The sequence below is a fragment of the Athene cunicularia genome (assembly GCF_003259725.1).
Source record: "Athene cunicularia isolate RWA chromosome Z unlocalized genomic scaffold, athCun1 chrZ_part1, whole genome shotgun sequence".
Lineage (NCBI taxonomy): Eukaryota > Metazoa > Chordata > Aves > Strigiformes > Strigidae > Athene > Athene cunicularia.
Genome location: NW_020799142.1, coordinates 27,515,808 through 27,536,232, shown reverse-complemented (window position 1 = coordinate 27,536,232; position 20,425 = coordinate 27,515,808). Strand labels below are relative to the sequence as shown.

At 37.6% G+C, this 20,425-nt stretch overlaps 1 protein-coding gene across 1 annotated transcript; it reads right to left on the bottom strand.

Moving 5' to 3' along the window:
- Positions 1-364: 364 nt before the first annotated feature.
- On the bottom strand, positions 365-16,836 carry LOC113489737 (protein hinderin-like). Its single transcript, XM_026865751.1, has 3 exons — positions 16,816-16,836; positions 10,921-11,015; positions 365-2,507 (listed from the first exon to the last, which is right to left on the bottom strand). The coding sequence occupies exons 1-3, from the start codon at positions 16,834-16,836 to the stop codon at positions 2,381-2,383; spliced, it is 243 nt and encodes an 80-aa protein (XP_026721552.1). The 3' UTR covers positions 365-2,380.
- Between the last annotated feature and the right edge of the window lie 3,589 nt (positions 16,837-20,425).

Sequence of the window (20,425 nt, the reverse complement as noted above, 5' to 3'; positions counted from 1 at the left end):
TTAAATGCATGGGTCCACATAGCTTCTTAAAAAAAAAAAAAACTACAACAAAATGACAAAAATCTACTTTAAATTACAGTTTTCAAGCACACGAAGTATATCATTGTTTCAAGAGTCTTGGTAAGAAAAACACCAACAAAATGCTGGAAAAAAAAATACACTCCCCATGCTATTCAAATTAAACCCTTACAAAGCTGAAATTACACTTCACTGAATAACTGTACTTCTATCAGAAGCACTGATTTATTAGTGTAGGGTAATTTTAAATACTGGGCTAGATAAAATAATTTTGTAAAGAATAAATTAGCTTTGTGAGCGAAGGAAAAAAAAAAAGTAAGTAAAATTGATTGTACCAAACTAAGGTTTTTTGTGATGGCATTATACCCCTGATATTTTATTTGCAAGTGAACTCTGTATTTCAGAAAACTTGAAGAATTTCAAGCTGCTACACTCCAGGATCTGTATTCAAATTTGGCAAATTATTTCTACCATTTCTTTTCACTGCAACAAGCTTTAAGATTAAAAATTAACTGGTCAGAGATACATCGAGGATCTTGAATCATTCATATATGATAAGCAAGTATTGCAGTGGTTAAAGTTATATTGTTTTAAATTATAACCTTGGTTTAGATTTCTAGATTTTAGAGTTTTATGAAGTGTAAAATTGCATGCATTAACCTTCTGCCATGTCTACCAGACTTATGAAAAAGTATTCATGCTTGTGCAATCTATTTCTAGTAAAGGAAAAAAACAAAACAAAACCCAAGCAAGCATGCCTACTTCCCAGTAGCCAAATAAACCTCAGATGAATTAGTGAAAGCTTTATGTGCATAAATTAAAAAATATTAATCAGGAACATACATCCCACCCACATTCATGAGCTGATTGAATACACAAGACATAATATACAACAAAATACTGGCTTCAGTGAAATTAATGTAAAAGAGTTGTAGTCACATCTGATGGCTCCTAAATACATCAGATTTAGTACTTTCCAGGAACTGTTCCATGCTCAGCTAAGCTTGTTGATGTGTATATTATTTAGGACACACAGACCAAATTCCTTCTAATAATGTAAGTACCCCTGTGCTACAAGAGACCTGGGTCATCAAGGGCAATCCCCTGCTGACAGAGACAACATATCACTGAATTCCTTTCATAAGCCTACCAAGCTCCATCATAAAAAAGCTCCTTTTTTGTTAAGCCTTCCAGTGCACTAAACTGTGAAATATGATTGCTCTAATTTTCAAGAAACGTCCTCTAGCTTCATATTAAAGTTTGTGGACTGTTTAACTCCCTTTATTTCTGTTCCAACACTGGCCTACAGCTTGAAGAGTCCCTTTTTGTCTCAGCATCGCATCGTCTCTCCCCCTATTCACCTTACCACTATCTTAACCTACTTCTATATGGCCAATCACTATACACACACACACACACACACACTTTAGTCCCTTCTCAGAAAATAGGTTCTCTACCTCCCCTATCATCTTAAGTAGCCTTTCTCCAGAACATCTGTCACTAACTTCGCATTTTACTTGAACAAGGGATAACTCAGGACTGAAAACAGTATTGTAAGCTAGGTTCCATCAGTGCTTTTTGAAACAGCATTAATATTCTCCCTACTTGAAATACAGCTCCTGACGAATCACATACTATTTGCTTTTGCTGTAGTTGCAGCACTGTTGCTCCCATATCCCACTATAGTCAACCATTAGCCTTCTGAAGGATTAAGCAAGAAAGCACCTATATCAAAGATTTGGAAAAGAAATGAACAAGAGGATTTTGTAAAGGTCTGCCACACCACACTGAAGGAAAAATTTAATTCCTGCAACATTGACTTTGCATGTGATATTCCAGGACTGGAACTAAATATATGCAGCTTAACAAAAATGGAAGTTACAGCCTGCAAGAAAAGAGAATCAGCTTTTATATATAAAAAACAAGCAAACAAACAAAAGCTACACCAAAAAAAGTCTGAACTAGCTAAACCTCCTAGTACATATATACGGTTTAAATGCCTTCAGTATAAGTTGTCTTTCTCTGAATGAATATGGAACACTGAAATAACATGCAAGTTTTAGACCTCAATTACAGCAACCTAACAGGATTAAGAAAAATAAATCTACAACTATATTTTAACACACAAATTCCTTATTGTCATTTTTAGTTGACAAATAACTATTTCAAAGCAAAACAACATCACAGGAACAGCTGGATGGCAGTTTTAAGCTCAAATGAACCAGTGTCACATGCTGACAAGTCATCTCTCTGATTGTTTTTGAATGGCAGCACATGCAGATTTATTCTCTGCCATAAATTAGAACAATTATTTCTCTGTAGTTCACTTTTTACTTCAGACAGTGAGCCCCTGCATATATTTTTAAAGGATATCTTCCCCTTCCTTGATGATAACTTTATTCTGTTCTTCTAGCTCTATGATCCTCTTTTCAAATGACTCCTGTAGAGTTTCCAGACGTTTTTGTGTCATCTCCTTTTCTTCACGTATCCTGAAAAGAATGAGAGAAATAAAATATATGTCCATAACCACAATGCCTGATTTCCAGCTTCTCTGCTTTACAGGTAAATGGGTATCACCCTCTCCACCCTTACACATGTTAGTTCCTCATAATGTTTATTATATTATACCGGGAGATGCATGTGACTATGCAATACATTATTTTCTCAAAGACACTGGCCTCACTAGAGTACGTGCACATTAATGGGCAGCATGGAACAACTAAGTAAGGACCTCAACCCACAATTAGATTTGTGCAGTCTAATTCCCTGCAGCCATAATGAAGATGCACCAGGATCCTTACAAGCCTAGGGCATGTAGACCAACAACTCAAATGGGAGAGCTTAGCTGCTGAGACAGGAAGGAAATTGAAAAACTTTTCTGGTTCTTGATCTATAAACTAATCCTTCTTTCACATTTACTGGTCAAATATAAGTCCAGGAAAGGAATCATTTTTCTCGTTAGTCTTCTCCAAACAAAACACTTCGTCCTCTTCTGGGGATTTTAAAATATCAAGCCACAGGAGTAAATCTTCCTTTCTGTCTGGACCATGGCACCCTGTATCTTGCTGCTCAGCGTAAATAATTAGATCAAGATTAAAAGATGACAATGTGAGAAAGGTTTACAATGATCATTTATTCTGCACCTCAAGAGCAGGCTGTAAAAATAATTATTCTGGTATCACGTAGGCAAGAAGACCATTATGCACAGATGATCCTGTAACTATACTAAAAAACACGGCTTAGAAATCATGGTTCTATAAAAGCTCTAAAAAAATATTAAGTAATGAGCTTAGACTAATAAATATTACTGCTCTGCACTTAGGCAATTTCTGTTGCTGAAGGCTCTTAAAGTTCAGCCTTTTATGATGATGAAACAGCTGCCACAACACAGGTGACAGGAGACCAAAGCAGTACAACTTTCAGAAAACTTCAATTTTATCTTCCTTTAAGTGGAACAATCCTATAGGAAGAGGAAAGTGGGGAGAAAATATAGAATTTATATATAGGCATTAGACTAAACCTTCCATTCATCCCATCAGACTCACATTATTAACAGAGAACTCTATTCAGGGACTGAGCCATCCATTTGGCATCATGATGTTTAACTTAAGAGGGCAAATTTTGTTTTGATATTCCAGTAGAAGATCCATTAATACCACAATTGGGTCTCCCCCCTAGGGTGAACTACAGACAGGCAATACTCCCCAACTTTAAGATCAACCTACAGCCCTTCCCACAGCAGCTTGAGAAGACTGCATCAAGTTGGAAATTAATAATACTGAAACTCACACCTTTTTGCTACAAACCTGGAGGGAGAAAAATAACATATAACATATAATCAAATTCTGTAAATCAGAGTGGCTGGAACAAACTACTAATTGGAAAGCTTCTAAATTACACAAGAAAAGACATGGATTTAGCATAAAAACATTCTATGATTCATATGCCCATGGTCTCATTTACCATCCCATCCCCTGCAGTGTTCAACTCACTCCTAGGCCCCTTTGCCTCCATTCAAAGGCTGTCAAAGGGGGTGTGTGCACACATCAGAAAATAAACTATGAAAAGGGACAGCTATATTAACTCTGGTTCCATCTCAACACCTGTGTACTCCTTAGTTAAGCAGGCAACAAATTTTGGAAACTATCAACCATACAACCTTGCTACCGAAGCAGTTATAACTATGGTGCCTATGCCACAGGCTGCAGACCCAGGATTTTGCATCTAACCCCACCAGTTTGTTTTCTCTGAATCTAGTGCAATCAGATAACTGACCACAGATTATATGACCTTTCTTTCACATAAACAAGGAAAGATGAAAGAATGCTTCCTGTTTCTTAGGGTAAAAAGATACTGAGAACAGAGCATAAAAGGAGGCAGTTAGAAAAGGACAGTGAAGACAGCAATGACCATGTAGATGAAAGACAGACAAGAAACCAGGACAGGGGAGAAAAAAAAAAAAAGATTAGAAGGGAAAGAGAGGCCAAGTATCATCTCCAGGGCACTATAATAAGGAAGGAAGCTTGCTTACTAGCTGCTAGAGTGATGCTGCATTAGAAAAAGTTTCAGGACAACTGAAACACTGGGCCATGCTGGCACCAAAGAATTTTAGAATCAAACAACAGTATAAGAAAATAAGGTAAGAAAGGAGGACTAGAGAAATTAAGACTCCATCTAGCAGGTTTTACCCATCTCTAGATTCTGTGATTTGCTGCTTTTAGCAGTCTGCATCACATTCACGTGCTGTTTGTATTTAACACAGATCATAGCAATCTGTCATACTCCCAGATATATAAATATATTGTGCCACATATCTTATACAGTGAATGACTGAGAACAGTAAGTGATCTCAGAAGGAAGGTGGTGGTGTGTGTTTACATATCACAAAGCAGGAGATAGCCCATAAAGGGCAGGCGACAGATAGAAAACTGTTACTCACAGGAGGTGGCAAAAGGAAATTAGAGAAAAGGAATACAAGAACGTCATCAGATTATGCTGGATTTATGTCACATCCTATATATAGCTCAGTGAGATTATTTTTTTTTAACATACTTATTTCGTTGCCTTCTGGCAGTAAAGAAATGATTTTTAGCAGAACTAGGAAGGACTTCATTGATGCCAAACAGAAATATTAGAAGGCTCATAATGCGCCTCAAAAGGATTTTCACCCACTTTTCATCTGCTCGTGGTCAGAAAAGAGCAGTGGAAGAATGAAGGCACGGCAACTACAAAGGGCACAACTGTTTCCGTTGGGCAACACACTGGTGTCCAGCTCCGTTACCATTGTTTCCAGGACGAAATAGGGGTCTGACAGCTGAGAGCAAAGATGATAAATCAGTAGAACTATTCCTGCTGTTAAGTGTCTGAAACATTTTCTTGCATGCAGTTTACATTCACCCACCTTGTGTCAAGATATACAACATCTTTGTTCAAGATTTGTTTTAAATTCAAAACTTCAAAGCTTATGTAATCCTAGTTGCATCTAAATAAAGATTTTAATTTTATTTTACAGGAGTCTCTGTAGGAAAAGAAAAATTCATAATGCAGATATATTGACAAAAAACTCTCCTAGGACATCAGCCTTAGTGTTCAAATTAATTCCTAATTCACCAGTTCCAATTATTACACTTCATTCCCAAGTCCATTGCTAATACTAGTATCAGTTTTGACTTTCTGAAAAAGGAATTGATCAACAAGTTTGCTGATGACACTGATTGATTCCACTGAGTAAGCAGGATTGATGCTCTCCAGGTGGAATTTTTGAAGCACTGCACAGGTCAACAACACTTAAAGTTTTATTTGTCTAATGAAAAACTGGCATGCACAAGAAAGAGCCAGAATAATACTCACATCAACATGACACTAGGGACAAAGCTCAAGAGAACTCTTCCTGACTGAAGCTGCTTACAGATCTTTACAAAACAAAAGAAGAGCTGAAAAGGCAAATTAAAAATAGTGTTTTCTATTTTTAAAAAATGTTAGAAAAAAAATTTGAGTTTTTACCAAGAGAAATCTGAATACATTAAGAATGTATTGTGGCTGAGCAAGACAGAAGACAAAATAAGCAAAAACGAGAGACAGACACTGGAAACTTCACTGATCAGTCCTCACTCATTGAGAACATTTATCTTTTCGAGAACACTCACCTGATATTAGTCTGCCAACTAGCTAGCAAAGATGAAAATATTTCAGTGACAGCTCCTGAAAACCACGCGTTTTAAATTCCAAACAAAGAACAGTATCTGGAACAGGCAAGGCCACAGGGGGAGGAAAAATGGAGAAAGAACCAGGATAAGGGCATCATGCAGAGCCCAGCACACACAGAAATCATGGAATGAAATCATGAAATGAAATCATGTATTTCAAGTGAAAGTTGCCCTCCAGAAAGATGAAACAAGAAGAACTGAGCAACAAAGTGCCTTTTAATACCAGCACGGCAGAAAGAGAGAATGGCAGCATTTTTTGTCTGAGGACACTTCACAAACCTGATACATTTTACTCAAGTATTATGGGCAGTATGTGTAAATTAAAATAACAAAAAACCTCAACAATCTCAAAACATAATTGAAATTGCTGCACAATGGATAAATTTTATGATACGCAACTTGCAAAATACAAAACTGGATCTCACAGCATGAATTTATAGCTACAAATGACTTTTTAAGCACAGAAGGTAAGTGTGATTGGTGATACAATAATCCTAGGCATGCTTTACCTATCAACAAGAAATAATTTCCAGACAAGCTTAGGGATATCTCATTTACAGTCTCACTGCCTGACCAATTAAGAGAACTGCAGCACAATATTGCTCCTAAAAAAAAAAAAAAAAAAAAAAAAGAAGAGCTTGACATTGAAGTTAAAGCTGGGTAACAATTTGGTTAAATACGAGGTAGTGTAACCCAGGAGAGAAGGGAACCTAAAAGGCCAAACGCTGCAGATTTGTAATACTGACTTTCACAGGGAAGTTGTCCTTCAAAGACCCTAAACAGCATATACACTCCACAACAGTTCCACTCTCCTCCTTCAAAAAGCTTTCCAGTCCTGTAATCAAATTAACCTTCTGTTTTGATTCCCATATGCACCTTTTGTTGGAAAATTCTCAATTTTAGTTGGTAAAGTTCATCTTCATATGAGGACAGAAAGCCTACAAAAAGTAATGCCAGTAGAAAAGACTAGCATCCCAGATTGCCAGCACCCATACAAAGGGTTTAGGAATCCAAGGTCTTAGGAAGCAGGAAGCATTTTCTTAATGTGGACAAAGGGCTGTGTGAAGGCGGTTTTGCTAACTGCTGTGTACAAGTCATTCTCGGCATGAGAGTGGTCTTTGCCAGAAAGACACTAATTTGATACCAAGAAGTATCATGAATCTCATTTGAAAAAGGCAACCACTCTCACCTTTGGGTGGATAAGGGCATTATGATACCTTTCTACCTAAAATGCCTTTGAAGATTTGTTTGCAAAGACAACAGAGACAGCTTTCTCTATGTTTATCTTATCTGAAAAAAGAATACAAAGTAGTTAGATACCAGTTCTCACCAATAAAAGCAAAAATTAAACTTTCATGAACCATTCTACATCACTTAGTCAATGCCTCTCATTCATTCCAAAGTAAACTGCCTATGTGAGCGGTACAGGCATATATGAACTGTGCAGTCAGGGAAGAAGTATTTATGATGTACATGTCATAGTAGGAGCCAGAAAGTCACAGTACTATGGCTGTACATCAGTAAGGAGTGAGGTGAATTGAATGCTTGCAAGCACACACAGAGTCACTCTCTCTGCAAAGAAAGTTACAACCCTCTCCATCCAGCCAAATGCCAAGACAGAGAGCTCTCAAAATCTGCATATCACTGAAAATATTTCACTCCAGAACACTTTGTAACCATTCTCCAAATGGTGTCTAGCAAGCTCTTCATGCTCAACAGCCAACTGGCTAGGTCCCAGAGGACCCTTGCACTGCTCTCTCCTGGAAGAGGGTAATGTGTCCTGACACTGACGCAGAGTAGAAGGGTAGGAATCTTTCACTGCCTCCACCATGTCACTGCTCATTTCATTACATAAACTGATGACTGCTTCAGGACTAGCCTGCAGTAATAAAAGCTCAGAGAAAGTCTTTTTTGCCTCTTAAAAGGACTCTGCTTCTAAGGAGAGCTAAACTTTGTGCCACTTTCACCACCATGCTAGCAGCACCTTGCTGAAAACACAAAGGTGCCATGCAGGTTGTCTGAAATAATGGTTGATCACACTTGAGAATTTCCCATTTATTCACAAAGCACTTTGACATTCATGGGCATGACTCATTCTACTCAGAAATTCCTCTACAAAACCAAATTTGGAAAGAACCTGCTGACAATTTTTAAAAGTTCAAATTTACAACATTTGAGTCTTTTAAACTTTGGATCCAGTTTGCCTCTCTTGTCACCTTAAGGGGGAAGACAGACTAGGTAAATTCAAAGAAAGGCAAAATAATGGTTATTTACAAGTGGCAGCACAAAGCAAAAACTAAGATTATTTAGTCTAGAAAGGAGGATTAGAAGGGATACAGCTGAATCCTTTCTTTCAACCCTGTCTCAAAATTCCATTTCATAAAGTCCCTATCAGCTAACATAATGTCAGCCACTGGAATCCCCAGCAGCAGAGTATTACAGCCCAGAAATTGGATTTTTTTTTTTTCCCAAGGAAAGGAAAATAATATAGACAGCATTAGAATTTACTCACACCAAGACAAAATCTGACACTGCAACATTTCATAGGCACACACAATTCAGAAGTGCCTTGAGAATGAGAGTTGGAGGAAGAGAAGAAAAAAATAGGAGAAAGAAAAGTAGGTTAGCTCTCCTTCAGCAGTTGCAGAAGTCAGGGAAAAGACCAATATCCTGAACTGCTCAAGCAAGACATGGTTGAAATTCAAGCCCCAGGAGTTATATACTTTGCTACCTGTTTCCACACAGACAGAATTTTACCAATTTACAACTGCCTTCATGCAGACAGTTATTAACCAAACTATTTCTGTTCATAATCCTGCAATAAACGTGTAGGAATTAGCCCCAACTACCATCATTTTAATTCATAAATAGTAGCAAAATAAGGAACAGTGAAGTATAGCTCTGGTCAAGTGAGATCTTTATTATTCCAAGTATTTACTAAAGGACAGTCTTCCTGGAAAACTTTCAGCACTCTGATGGTTCTTTTTCTTCTCTGAAATAGCAAAAGAATGTTCTACTGCATGTAAAAACCCTCCATCATTGCACAACTAGGGATGAAAATTATGGAGAGTTTTAAAAAAGTGACGAGGTGAGCGGAATTAAAGTTCAACTTCCCTATTACTCTGCAAAGGACTTTTAATTACATCCAATAAAAATATGATTAGGTTTAAAAATAAAAGAGAACTAAGTATAAAATAATAGTGTTCCACTAATTTTACTTTTCAAAATTAATGTTGCTGCACCTTCTATTTTTCTTCGAAGAAATGTCAGGCAGAAATATCAAACTGTCCTCAGGGAAAAATCACAGCATCTGAGATTTAAGAAGAATCCCATGCTCGAATGAGTTAGTGTACTACTATTCACTAGGGAGCAGTGTATTATGAAGAACAATGTAATAAAAGGCTTTTTTAATATTAGAATATACCTCTATATAATCAACAGTGGCAACAGTGTCCGAATAGCTCCAACATGTGACAATTTGTAACCAGGCTTCCCAGCAATCTACTCTTTATGACAGCCTTAACTAGACATTTTCTAACACGAGGTAGGATAAAATAGAGTTGCAAGCATGAAGAACTTCAGAAATTACTAAAATACTGTATAGTAAGAAATCCTATATTGGTACAAATTATTAGCAGGCAAAATGGTCCACTGGATGAGGATAATCAGAGAGAAAATATTCCTAGCTGCACCAGAGACTTATTGCATGACCTTGAGCAAGTAGCTTAATATCTGTGCCCAAATTTTCCTATATAAAAAGGACAGTAATGCTTGCCAACTATTGCACATACATATGAAATCTATGGCAAAAAGCATTTCATTAATACCTGAGAACCTGCACTTTGTTCTAGAAAAACTTTGCCTTTATAAATTCTTAGCATGGACACTAACTTTTAGCTCAAAGGACCTGAAATCACCTCACAAGACTTTCCCCTCTGATGCTGTGTGAAAGCCTGCCAAAGTCCCATGTGCTCCTCATTTTTATAGCCCCTATGCAAGAAGCAGATTTTCAGAGATTCTGAAGTGTTAGGGACACAGAACAGAAGAAAAATCTCCTCACTCAAATTCAACCTATTTTCTTCATGAATGCAACTTGCACTGGAATGAAACTTAGAAAAAAACTGTTGCTAACGCTGAGATACTTGCCTCTCCTTTCAAAGAACAGGGAGAACTTGAAGAAATTAATCAAAGCAAAAGAAAGTTTGGCTAGATAAGTTAAAATTACACTGGACTCTATTGCTCTACCTGTGCAAACAGACAAATACTGATTAACATGTTTCAGCCACAAGATCACCTATCCACCTTTAACAAGGCATTCCATAGAAAAGCTTACTCCTGACAAATAAGCACTACAAAGTTTCATAACAACTAAGTTTGTAATTTCCAAAAGACATGTGTTTATTTAAAGCACATAATACAAACAGCAAACAAAACCCAAGCCCTGTGACTAGGTTTATATGGATGAACTATGGTATGTCACAAAATTTTGGCTCTTGTTTTGATCTGTTTAGGAGATTGTGTGCCAGGAAGCAAAGAAAAGCCGATCAGGACGCTTCACTGTTCATACCTATTCTAAAAAGAAAAATTACCTTATGCAAATATTCATTTCCATAATGGAGTTCTACATTGCTTGACGTTAATTAGAGGAATGACTCTCCTTAAACATAATGCATTTTAAGGTGATGCTTATTCTTACCTGGCAAGTTCTTTAATTAAATTTGCAATGCGTCTCTTGTCCTCAAGACACAAATCCTTTAAAGAAGCACTCTTCATTGCTCCTTCATTAGTGACCTGAAAATTTAAAGTAACATTTTAGAAAGTACTCTTCATAGAAGAACAAATATTTCATAAGATATTAAAAAAGTATTTCAAGACCTAATTATTAGAAGTTGAAAAGTAGACAAATTCCAACTGGAAATAAAATACGTATTTTTTAAAATGTAAGTGCGGTTCAGTGAAATAAAATAAAATAATCTTCCACAATTTGGTAAGAGATTTGTAATTCAAATGCAAGCTGCAAGCTTCAATACTAAACATGTTGGGGAGTTTTTAAGACATACACTATTCATTGATTCATATTAGAAAAAGGGCAGTGATTTCTCAAGACTTAGAAATCTAGTGCGGCAATATCCAAAACCAAGTCCAAACTCTACTATATTAGGATCCTAATAAAGAGTAAGAAAAAAAAAACATTCTGCCTTTGTGTTTACAACCAAAGCATACAAACCAGCAAAAAAAGGTATGCAATGCATTTTTAGTAGATGGTAAGTCCTTATTTCAGTGATTTTAATACACAGAAAAGTACACACCCTTTAAAACGTCACTATCGGGCTTTTTTAACCACTTACTTGCTGCCTTCGCACTTACAACTCCTCAAAACAAACCTTTAACATACACCAGTACTTCGGTTGCTTTCATGCATTCCCTTATCACACTGAGAACTGCAGCATTTGTTGCCAATACCCACCAGAGGGCATGTTGCTCTTCGCGTTGCTCATGGTCCCTTGTATTATTGATATTATTAGCATGACCTTTTTTGGGTGTTTCCAAGCAGGAAACAGTTCTAAATTGTTTATATTTACAAAAAAATTTCAGGCACCGGTGACTCAGTTCTTCAGTGGTAGTGACAAACACAAATTAAGGATCCACAAATTGAAAGCAGCAATAAGAGCTATGCTGTTCTGTCCAAGATGTTGGCAAGTGGCACTTAACATGAGATACAAGATGTTACCAAATGCCTTGCAGTTTGGCCAAGGTAACACAACACAGCACAGAACAACCTCTGCCCATACAAAGCAAACACTGGGTTTATCTCCCCTCATTAGCAGTAACAGCAGCTGATCGACACACCTGAGAGAGAAGTGCCCCCTTTCATCCTTAGCTAATTGCTTCCTAAACAGTGATTTGAAACAATTGAAGGACTATATTGCTTTTGAAAGAGGTCATAATTTTACACAGACTTATGTTATACCCACCTGAACCTTCAATACACTGTTATTTTAACTTGGCGGGGGGGGGGGGAAGTTTCACAAGGCAAATTAGACTTCAGGGCTTTGCAAGGGGACATTTGATTTTGCAGTTTCTTTCCCAAACATATGCTATTTACAGTCACACAAATGAAGAGAAAATGTCTTTAACTGAATTTAACTTCAGCTAAACATATGGTTGAAGGATTTCCATATTCCACGCTAAAAATGTCTGAAAAATCAGGGATTTTTTAGCAGTTAGATGAAACTTCTTTAAGAAAAATTAAAAGTTACATTTTTCACTCAAAAAAGAAGCAGAAGCTTGATCACATTAGTGAAGGAGATTTTAGCAGAAGGCACCACAAGCTATTATCCAAACCTATCTACATACTGTCAGACAAACATTTGTGGGATGAAGAGGAAAATCTAAAAGTGTTACTCTATGCTTTTTTGTACCACCCACAGGTATGGATAGATGGCACACAAAAAAACTCCAAGGCATGTTTGTACCAACACGAATGTCAAAATGAAGCTTTACAATTATGCACAGCAACAAAAAAAACATCAAAACAAGAGAACAAATGAGATAGAGGCCAAGACTGTATAGTCTCCTTTCAGATTTCTGTTCTTTCTACACAGCTGAGAGTAGAACAGTTTCATAATTCCATATTTTCTGGATTAAATGTACTACATAAATGGAAGATTCTCTCAATTTATAAACCACACCTTGGCAGACAAGAATTTGTATGAGAGAAGCAGACAACTTCTGTCAAACAGAAAGTAGGAAGAGGGGAAACTTGGTCACGGCCAGTATGGCAAACCACTGATTTATGAAAAGTGCCAAAAAATCTCCAGAGCTAACAAAACCTTTTTGAAATCTTCCCCAAAATTCTCACCCACCTTTGTGATACTCAAGTCTATCCGAACAAAAAGGTAGATAAGTTCTGCCAAGATTCACATTAGAGCAAAACTCAATCCATTCTCCTCAAAAGAGGATTCTCATAAATCGTAATGGTGAACTACCTACCAGTACAATACTGTAACTTGTTACAACAGTACAAGTATATTAAAGTGATCAGCTCTCCCTAGACATGCACACAACACCTTGGAAGAAAATTAGTTGTGCTGGCAATGAAAACTCCTTGCAAAAGAACTTTGTGAAATCTTCTTCTGTAACAAGTAAAATGTTTTTTTTCCTGTTTGTTTCAAGTAATTCAGAGCTTATCTTCAAAGTTAAGAGTACAGTTTCCATGAGGATTTGGCAAGGTAAGAGAAAAAACAGAAGGTTAAAAAAGAAAGAGAAAAAATTTCACCACATTTTATTGTCAATTTTATAAAAGCACATTTGAATCTCCAATTAAGATTTTGGGTATTAGGCATTATATAAAAAACCAAAGACCATTTCTACACCATCAGCTCTCACAAGGAAATAGAAGTAAAAATTCTCTAGACAACAAGTAATGCAAACAACACTTATTTTTTAAATTAGATTTCATTTTTAAGTTTTTAATGTGACATATGAAGGCATCTATGAGGCAGTGGGCTTGTGGATACTTAAGACGAGATGCTTCTACATAAAGATTCTACATAATGGGGGCTATTTGTGAAATTTCTCTGTATGTCACTTAACTGCATCATTTGCAAAGTGTAGGTACATACCAGCCTCCTAAAAGCAAGTACTGATAAACAGAGAAATGGAAAGGGACAAGTCCAGGAGGGGCCCTAAAAATGAATACCAGTTATTAGAGTGTCATGCTGAAGGATTTGAAATACTGGCTATTAGAGTGTCACATTGAAGTATTCAAAGGACAATAACAGTGTCAAAGCAGTGAGACTTGAATGATCTGTGTTCACATCAGAGTTTTGAATGTACATGTGAGGCACACAACATTTACTCAGCACACAGAAGACAGAGAAGGACATCTTAGCCCAGATGAAGAACAAGATTTAGCTGCATGATAACACAACAGTGATTCAGTCACAGGTTTTAGATCCTGCCTGTAAATGGGAGGATACCAAACTGTAATGACTTACAGGCTTGCTCAGGATGACTACTAGGCAAGAGACTTAACAGTACTCAAATGGCATAGTCACTGTGCTATACAAATTATGTTAGAAAAATGGCATCTCTCAACAGATTTCTCAATATCACAATTACCTATCACAATACAGAATCACCTTCCAAAGGAAAAACCCCTGCTTTGAAATTTCTAATGCAATAAACTGTAGGAAAAGCATCACCTATTGTCACAGGAGTAGACCAGACAATTTAAAGCGGAGCCAAAGATAATGTCAGCTGACAAAGTTACTCTTACTATTCAGATGCATTTTTAACTTTTAACTTCTATCAAAAATAGTAAGTGATTTTACCCTGCTAACATGAACAGCCACAGCAAAAAGGTCTCTAAAAATAATTTTACAAGTCTTGTTTCTAAGTGATATGTCTACAGCAATGAAGCTGAATAGACTGAAACACAACTTTTCGCATGTTTCACTAGTAATATATGGATTAGGGGCTACTCAAAACTACACTCACTCTCTCTGTACACATACACACATAGAAATAATCTGTTTTACATAGCCCCAGTTACATATTACTTACATAAATTAGTACAGTCTTTGTTCTTTTTAGATGGGCAAGCAATCTCAGACAGGTAATTTTTGCCCAGCGAGCCACCATGTAAGTGGGCAAAAAGTGCCAGAGATTGAAAAAATAATAGGATTTTAAAACTGTTTAAAAAACTTTTCAATCTAATGATTTTCTACCATTTTTTTACTATGTGCAGTCTTAAGAGCAAGAAAAAAATGCCTTTACTGACCTGCTCCCCTGTCAGATCTCCTGTGCTTCTAACAGGATCCACAGAAACAGAAGTAACAGCTGCAGGCACCTTTAGACATGTTTCACTTTTTTTATATTTTGGCAAATTGCTTGTTCTTAAATTTCCTTTTGTAGACTCTCCTGTAAATGAAAGACAAGCAGAACACACAGATATAAAGTCAAAAGTGACCCTTCTCTTGCCTCCTACAATAGGACTTTCACAGAGGCATCCATGTCTTAGCAGCTCTTTTTGAAAAGAATGAGCATTTCAGGTATACGTCTGCAATTCCTCCCAGCCTCTCACTCCATATAAACTTTTATTAAGAGGAACATATCCACAGAAAAAGAGGTGCACAGCACTGAAGTGCACCCAGCCACAATGAACATTCAGAGCAAAAACTGAAACATACATGTTGTCTTCTGAATGCACTTCAGTGCAAAAACCAGTGTTTAAGATGCAAAAGCAGAAAATTGAGCCTCTGTTTTGCCACTCTAGAACAAATAAGAACGAAGCAGCAGTAATGCTATTAAGAGTACCACTCAATACAATAAAACAAAACTTTTTTCTGTTATAAAGCCAGCCTATTCATTGTTCAGGCTAATGTTCCTTTCAGGACCAGGAAGTTGAGTAAGGTAACACTGCAGAGCACACTCCACAGATAACATGTAAAAAACTTCCTGCCATATTAAAATTAGCTCACTGCTGCCAATGGGTAACAGCATGAAAGCACTGAAAATCCTGGTGCTGCAATGGTAATGTGTCAACACTGACACTAACACTAAAACCTCCCAGGGCCAGAAGAAATCCAATAGCTTCTTGGTACTGCCTCAAGGTTTGAGTTTTGACTGTTCACAAGCACAAAAAGTGTTGAACAAAAAAATACTGATTTTATACTAGCAGATAGATTACATTTATCTGTGTAATTAATTTCACAAGTGTACCAGCAATTCAAATGAAAGAACTAAATTACAAGCTTAACATCTCCATGCCTATACACAAGGGAAAACAATGTTTCCAAAATTCTGTTCCACAGAAGCAGAAAAATATTTCCCAGAGTGAATCCATTTCCATCATTTAGGATAACTGCTTTCTTTCCAGGGCACAGCATTTATCAATCTGACATCGCCTACCTTGAACTATGCTAGCTACAAAACTCACGCTGAGATTTTGAATAGAGCTGTTTGGCCAGTAGTTTTGAAAGGCAACCATGGTAGTCCAAACCTAGAGAGGAGGATTCCTCAAAATTTATAACTGGTCGACATATATACAATTTTACTAGAGTTAATGATCCCCAGATATGTTTTCAGGACCTGACACTGTAAAACCTGTGTTTGAAAACAATTAGAAAATTCTGAAGGGGGACTAAGAACACCCATCTTTTCCCCAGGGATGTTCACAAGCATGCACTCAGTCAATCAAGCTCGAGAGAACTATAACAAAAAATTTTATTTTTCTTTACACAGTGAGTCTTCATTTTCATTGTTCTCTTCAAAATTTACAAAATATCTGAATATCTCTAATGCTTCAACATTCTTTAGAGACCATGTTAAAAATTCAGCTTACCTCATAGATTGGATACAACTATGCTGTACCTGCAATAGGAACAGCTCCCCCAAAACTGGTCATTTTTATACCATATGCTTATCTAAGCAGCAGAGCATAAATCCTCTGCTATAATCCTGTATGTCCCATTACAACCTGTGATGACTCTCTACCTTACATACACAAGCCACATACCTGGAAAGCCATTGCAAAGTTTAGCTTTCACAAAAAAACACTTTGTTTACAGCTATTGGAAGGTCATACCTGAAACTGGCTGTTCTTCATCAAAAACTGCGTGTGGCTTTGTTAAAGGTAATAAACAAAAACAGAGCAACTTGGCCCTTTAAAGAGAACTATAAAATTAAATATTTTAGCTCTTGATTTTAAAATACTGTTGATAAGAAAACAAACTGGCAACCCCTTGGGAACACCAAAGGCAGTAAAACTTGACTAGAAAAAACAAACAACACACAGATTACTAAAACAAAAGCATTACTCCTTTTTCACTGTGAATTAACTTTCAGCCTGTAAGGATTACCTTAGAGGTCACCTTCACAAAAGATCCCAGGGACCAGCCCCAGTGACAAGTGCAATTACTAAGATAATGAAGTAATAATATTTATTTAAATTAGAGCAGGTTATAGTTATATAAGGAACCTCTTGATAATGTAGAGATGAAATTCCAAAATAGAATGTATCCATACTATGATGAAATACATTTTTTACAATATATTCTAAGAAACATAAATGAGAATAAATGCAAAAGGTTTCAAAGGAAATTGGTCATTCTCATCTGATCATTACATGATGAGTAACAGATGAAAGCCTGAGAACTGATTTTCTTTAACAAGTTTCAAGAATTTTCAAATAACCCAGAACTTTAATTATTAAATTACTTGACTGCAGAAAACACTTAAAAATTACAAAGGAACAGGCACCATGTTATCTGTGCTATGTTAGCAGTAACTGAACTTGAATCTTCACCTCCTAGAAGTCATTAAAAATAGGACTCAACACAGTTCAGGGAAGGGTGTAAACCATAGTGTCTTCCTTAAGCAACAGTTTCACTTGGCTGAATGTAAAGATTTTATTCCCACATAAGTAACTAACATTCTAATAAAGTGAAAAACACAGGGTACACAATTCTGCTCTGCTATCTTTTGTTTATATTCCTTTATTTTCCTCAACCTTCTAAGGCTGGCAACTTAATTACCTAATTTTGGTACTATTTACAGATAAACACATTTAAGGTTTTGCAGCCATCTTCATATGGTAAAGACAAACTCAGTTAACCTATACAAACTCTTGCCTTCACTGAAATTTGATTTTGATAGTACCATCTCAAAAACTTAATTTAATAAATTATCACACAGTGGGGAAAACTAGCAACAGTCTAGAAGCTTCCTCCTGTGGACAGCAATTTCAAATTCAAATCAATAACCACTATCCCATCACACAACTGGTACTTGGCACACTGGGAGGGTTTGATCACAGTCTCACTTGTGATCTTGTTGATCCAGTTTATCACTTGTAAAAAATTATTACTCATTGGTCTCACAGCAGAGAGAGTATGTTCACTTATGTCAAGTCATCTCTCTCTATAAATGCTGAAAGCACTTTTTTTCTCACTGGTAAGCTGCAGCCTGCTATCTCTAGGTGCCACAACACATGACGGGGTCCTGCCATGAACAAGGTGAGGCAGTTGGACAAGCTCTGAAAGTAAAGCACTCTGACCTCTCCTTCCAAAAAAGCACCGAAGTAGATCAAAAGTTCAAGCCTGGATCACAGCCCAGCCCAACAGCTGTGTCAGCACAACTACAACAGCAATCTTCAGGACCCTGAGAACTTCAATACATCTTCAACTTGTACTACTATAGGAAACAACAAACTTCAGCACAGGCAACTGCTTTCTCAACTGATGTATGGTTAATCTGTATGACAATACACAGCTATAGAAAATCAGTTTGATTTGCCTAAACATCTGGCTTTTGAAGTTTTCCTCCAGTATTGGCACTGTTGTGGATAGATACCTAGGAGCAGGGTGAAAAAAAATTAGTCAAAGCTGTTGCTGTTACTCCTGGAGCTATCAGGATCACTCTCTCATGAAGGCTTGTGGACTAACGTAATTAGAATAAACCAAATTCAGACCAGCTTACCTTAATCAGCTGGACTGAAAATTGCAGTGACTCAGGAGCTGATTCATAAACAGGTCCAACAGCCTTGTCTCAGGGTGAAAGACTGGGGACACTATCAGCATCAACCATTTAACATTAATCCACTGCCACATGCCTCTCAGGAGTCCCACTAAGGTGACTATACACATTAAAAACCTTGTCCCATCACAGCTAGTGTTCAAGGCAAAAGGAGAGACAGTCACACAGGCATCAGAGAATATGAACATCCTGTGAAGCTGTATGGCTCCCCTATGGCAAGCAACAGTGCATTTGCCTTGCTATGTTTTATCTATTCAGCAATTATAGAGACACATTCAGTTTTCCAAAGCTATTAAACCAACATTACCAAATCTCCCACATTTCCCACCCCCACCCTTTTTGAAAGCATTTGTAATTATTTGTTCTTGTGCCATAGGCTTTGCTGGGTATTTAAACTTTTCCAAGATCAGAGGCAACACTACCTACTTGCAAAACCATGCAAAATGGAAATGGTTGTCAGGAAAAGCCTCATTCCTTGGAATATCATGATGCATTAGGACACTGCTGGGCTCAAAACAACATATTTAATATCATGGTTTAAACCCAGCTAGCAGCCAAACACTACACCGCCGCTCACTTACCCTCCCTCAGCCCAGAGAGGGAGACAATTGTTAGCAAGACAAGTAGTTAGACTCGTAGGATGAGATAAAAACAATTTCATAACTGAAATAAAATAAAAATAATAGAAAATAAAAATGAGCAATGCACAGGGGAATTGCCCACTCCCCACGGATCAATGCCCATCCCATTCCCAGCTAACGATCCCAGAGCAGTTCCCAAAAGCATAATCCTGGAAGTGGGAGAGTCAGCTTCCTGGCCAAACCTCATCTGTACACTGAACATGATGTTATATGATATGGGATATTTCATTGGCCAGTTTGGGTGGGTTGTTCTGACTGTGCTCCTTCCCAGATTCTTCTGCACCTGCACATGGGCAGGACAGGGGAAGTTGGAAAGTCACAGAATCATAGACAGGTTTGTGTCTATGATTCTAAATCTACCCTCTTTCACTTCAAAACCATTACTCCTTCTCCTATCCCTACACTCCCTGATAAAGTCTCTCTCCATCTTTCCTGTAGCCCCTTTAAGTACTGGAAGGCCGCTATAAGATCTCCCTGGAGCTTTCTCTTCTCCAGGCTGAACACCCCCAACTCTCTCAGCCTGTCCTCACAGGGGAGGTGCTCCAGCCCTCTGCTCATCTCCGTGGCCTCCTCTGGACCCACTCAAGCAGGTCCATGTCCTTCTTACACTGAGAGCCCCAGAGCTGGACACAGCACTGCAGTGGGGGTTCCACAAGAGCAGAACAGAGGGAGAGAATCCCCTCCCACAACTGGAACCTGCATGTCTTCTGCACACAAAGCCACCACAGCCTCCCTCTCGTCCCTCACAGATCGAGCACAGGCTTACCCTAAATATCATGCTTGTACTCAAGCACAGGCACCATTAGCCCAAGACACATCTTTTTCTTGCTGACTGTTCAGCCACTAAAATTGGCATCTCACTGTTGATCCCCTTGCAAGTTTCCATAATCTGAACCCAATTCCCACATTTTCTACATTTACCTCCCACAGGACTTCGCGGCGAGGCCACCCAAGCCCCCCTCCTCTTGAAGGCCACCTTTACTTTTAAGCCCTACATAACGCTCCTCCCCTCCCACCCCT